The sequence below is a fragment of the Lepidothrix coronata genome, unplaced genomic scaffold (genome assembly GCF_001604755.1).
Source record: "Lepidothrix coronata isolate B3197 unplaced genomic scaffold, Lepidothrix_coronata-1.0 Scaffold347, whole genome shotgun sequence".
In the NCBI taxonomy this organism is placed as follows: domain Eukaryota; kingdom Metazoa; phylum Chordata; class Aves; order Passeriformes; family Pipridae; genus Lepidothrix; species Lepidothrix coronata.
Genome location: NW_016690527.1, coordinates 233,672 through 237,984, shown reverse-complemented (window position 1 = coordinate 237,984; position 4,313 = coordinate 233,672). Strand labels below are relative to the sequence as shown.

Genomic DNA, 4,313 nt, shown 5'->3' with positions numbered 1-4,313 from the left:
TATACATTTAATATATTTATATTTTTATATATTTATATGTATAAATGGTGACATGTTACTTTGGTTTGTTTGGAGCTTGAACAAGGCCAAAGATGGAAAAAGGGTAGATTAAATTACCAGGATGATAAAAAAATATATTTTTATATATTTTATATATTTATAGTTTTATATATATTTATCATATATGTTTATATATATGTTTATATATAAACAGTGAGATGTTACTTTGTTTTTTTGGAACTTGAAGAAGACCAATAATGGGAAAAAAGTAGATTAAATAACCTGGATGATTAAAAAGAAATAAAATCTTTCATATATATATGAAAGATATTTATACATATAAATATATATAAAAATATATATTTATATGTATAAATGGTGAGATGTTACTTTGGGTTTTTTTGGAACTTGAAGAAGGCCAGAGATGGAAAAAGGATAGGTTAAATAATCAGGGTGATTAAAAAAATAAATTCTTATATATATATATATATATATAAATACACATAAATATATGTTATATAAATATATAATATTATATATATAAATATATATATTATATATTTTTATATATTTATATGTATAAATGGTGAGATGTTACTTTGGTTTTTTTGGAACTTGAAGAAGACCAAGGATGAAAAAAGGATAGGTTAAATAACCAGGATGATATATAATATTATATAGCTATAAATATATTTTTTTAATATATAAAGGGTGAGATGTTACTTTGTTTTACATCTTGTGTTCCTCAACATGGAATTTCATTGTTGCTCCATCTCATCCTTTAAGTAACACCTTCTGTAGCGTTGAGTAGTTCCTTCCTTTGATTTGACTTCCCCTCCTTGTACAATTGAACTGTGCACCCCCAAAGCTTAACCCACACCTTGATCTCAAGCGATTCCCAACTTCCCGGCAGGAATACAAACCACCCGCGACTCGCAAACTTCACAATATCCTGGGAGTTGAGACAGGAGGACCAGGCGGGCGCCGGGCTGGGGAACCGGGTCATACTGTAGCCGACTACTTGAAGTTCAAAGACCTCATCTTAAGGATGCTTGACTATGACCCCAAGACACGGATCCAGCCCTACTATGCCCTGCAGCACAGTTTCTTCAAGAAAACAGCGGATGAAGGTACAAACACGAGTAACAGCGTGTCCACCAGTCCTGCCATGGAGCAGTCGCAGTCTTCGGGAACCACCTCTAGTACATCTTCAAGCTCAGGTGAGGTTTTTGTCGTGGACAGGTGGATAAATTGTATTTCCCGGTGGAAATCTTTCCCTCGTGAATCACCAGAGGGTGGTGGGCACTGACCAGGCTCTCCAGGGCAGTGGGCACGGCCACAAGGCTGCTAGAGCTCCAGGAGTGTTTGGACAACGCTCTGAGGGACAGGGGGGGATTGTTGGGATGTCCTGGGCAGGGCCAGGAGATGGACAGAATGATCCCTTCCAGGGTATTCCATCATCATCATCATCATCATCATCATCATCATCATCATGGCTAGGCTTTGCGAACAAAGATTTGAGCAGGGTATTCCGTGATTCTATGAAATGTTGTCTTTTCCTCCTGTTAAAAACCCAATACATCAACCACGCTCATGAAACGATTCTTTTAATCAGCTGGAACAGGCACCAGCCCAACCAAAACCCTAAAACTAGATGAGCAAAAATGTGAGTGATCATCTCAGTGGATGTGGCCTCAGTGCCATGGTCTGGGAAGCACAGCGGGGTTGGATCAGGGGTTGGACTTGATGATCTCAGAGGTCTTTTCCAACGTGGCTGATTCTGTGATCTCATACTTTCCCCTTGGAGCACTTCATGTTATCTTCACGCAGCCACCGTTTTGCAGCTTTAAATTTGGTGCCTCTTTAGTTATCGGGCACGTTCTGGTTTTCCAGGTGGATCTTCCGGAACGAGCAACAGCGGGAGGGCGCGGTCGGACCCCACACACCAGCATCGACATAGTGGTGGGCACTTCACTGCTGCTGTTCAAGCAATGGACTGTGAAACACACAGCCCACAGGTAGGTCTGAGGAGGCCAGTTCAGTGTTTTATCGTGGTGCAGAACAGATAAATGCAGGAATTCTCCCAAGTGGACACTTCAGTTTATGCACAGTCTGGTGCGTAGGCAGACCGTGGTGTTTTAGTGACCTTTAACCAGCTGTGTTGTTCCAGAGGTTCCTCTCGTGCTGTTGACACCACTCAAGGTATGAACTCCAATTAATTTACTTTAGTTTGCTTATTGTCTCCCCCAGCCAGAAATCAGGGCCTTGTCCTGTGTGCTGTACAAATATTGTGTTGTTTATTATTACTGTTGCCTAAAGCTGCTCGTAGAATTTCAACAGCGAGGTCATTTGTTAGGAAAAAACATCCAGAATGCAAAATTTATTTTTCTTAGTGATTCCTAACTGTATGCTTGCATTTCTGGAATAATTTTGCAACTGCAAGGCTTGGTTAACTTTTCTAAAAGTTGGCATAAATGTGAATAACTCTCATATAATACGAATCTCTGATATAATATATATACATATGAATATATATAATATAGATGAATATATATATATCATGGATATCTCATACCATATGAATACCTAGAGGAATACATATAATTTATTAATATCTATGAATATATAACATAGCTTATTTAATATGAATACTTAGATGAATATATAAAATATATGAATATATATAATATGAATCTCTGATATAATAGGAATACCTATATGAACATATATATGGATATATAAAATATACATGAATATACATGAATATATATGATATGAATCTCATATACTCTGAATACCTATATGAATATATATTAATATATAATATATTAATTTATAATATAAATATATAATACAAATATAATATACAATATGAACACCTATTTGAACACATGTAATATATTAATATATATGAATATATGACATAGGTCATTTAATATGAATACCTAGATGAATATATAAAAATATGTGAATATATATAGTATGAATCTCTGATATAATAGGAATACCTCTATGAATATATAAAATATATGTTCGTATGTATAATATATATGAATATACATGAATATATATAATATGAATCTCTGATATAGTATCTAGAAATACCTATATGAATATATATAATATATATGAGTATATATAATATGAATCTGATATAATAGGATTACCTATCTGAATATATAGAATATATTAACGTATAATATATTAATATATATGAATATATGATATAATATTAATATCTATACGAATACATATAAATAATAATAAATAATAATAATATATATGAATATATATATATATATATATAATATGAATCTTATATAATATGAATAACTCAATAATATGAATCTCTCATATGTTGCAAATGTTCAAGGAACGACTGGATGTGGCACTCAGTGCTCTGGTGTAGTTGAGAAGACGGTGCCCCAAGGTTGGACTTGGTGATCTTGGAGGTCTTTTCCGACCTTAATAACTCTCTGGTCCCGTGAAATGGGCAGATTTGAGCCAGCATTTTAATTGTGGTTGTGCTCCTTCCCAGGTTCGACAGCAGTTTCCTCCCCCGATTGGTTGGACGGCCACCGAAGCTCCGACACAGGTCACTGTTGAAAACCACCCAGTTCAAGAAACCACCTTCCATGTAAACCCTCAACAACAGAATGCATTACATCATCACCACGGCAACAGCTCCCACCACCACCACCATCACCACCACCACCACCACCACCATGGACAGCAAGCCTTGGGCAGCCGGACCAGGCCGAGAGTCTACAATTCTCCAACAAACAGCTCCTCCACCCAGGATTCTATGGAGGTGGGCCACAGTCACCACTCCATGACATCCCTGTCTTCCTCAACTACTTCTTCCTCTACATCTTCCTCCTCTACTGGTAACCAAGGCAATCAGGCCTATCAGAACCGCCCAGTGGCTGCTAATACCTTGGACTTTGGACAGAACGGAGCGATGGACATGAATTTAACAGTCTACTCTAATCCGCGCCAAGAAACGGGCATAGCTGGACATCCCACGTACCAGTTCTCTGCTAACACAGGTCCTGCTCATTACATGACTGAAGGACACCTTGCCATGAGGCAAGGCATTGATAGAGAAGAGTCTCCCATGACAGGAGTTTGTGTTCAGCAAAGTCCTGTGGCTAGCTCGTGACTAAACTGAAACTAAGTTTGTTTCTTGTGTGTTTTTATAGAAGTGGTGTTTTTCCAAAAAAAAAAAAAAAAACAAAGTGCAAAGCTGCTTGAATCAGAAGGAGATAAACTCACTGAACCGCTACAGGAGGGCAAAGTTGACTATTTTTTTA

The 4,313-nt window shown here is 36.8% G+C and overlaps 1 protein-coding gene across 4 annotated transcripts in view; it reads left to right on the top strand.

The window, feature by feature from the left end:
- The window catches only part of DYRK1A (dual specificity tyrosine phosphorylation regulated kinase 1A), a 72,603-nt gene that overhangs the window by 65,453 nt on the left and 2,837 nt on the right, over window positions 1–4,313 (top strand). For 2 of the 4 annotated variants that reach the window (XM_017838568.1, XM_017838567.1), the window contains exons 10-12: window positions 914–1,220; window positions 1,894–2,018; window positions 3,539–3,811. In XM_017838568.1, coding sequence (XP_017694057.1) covers window positions 914–1,220; window positions 1,894–2,018; window positions 3,539–3,811 — 705 coding nt within the window. Of the gene's footprint in view, window positions 1–913; window positions 1,221–1,893; window positions 2,019–3,538; window positions 4,235–4,313 lie in introns of those variants that run through there. The other 2 variants (XM_017838566.1, XM_017838565.1) reach the window with 1 other exon arrangement.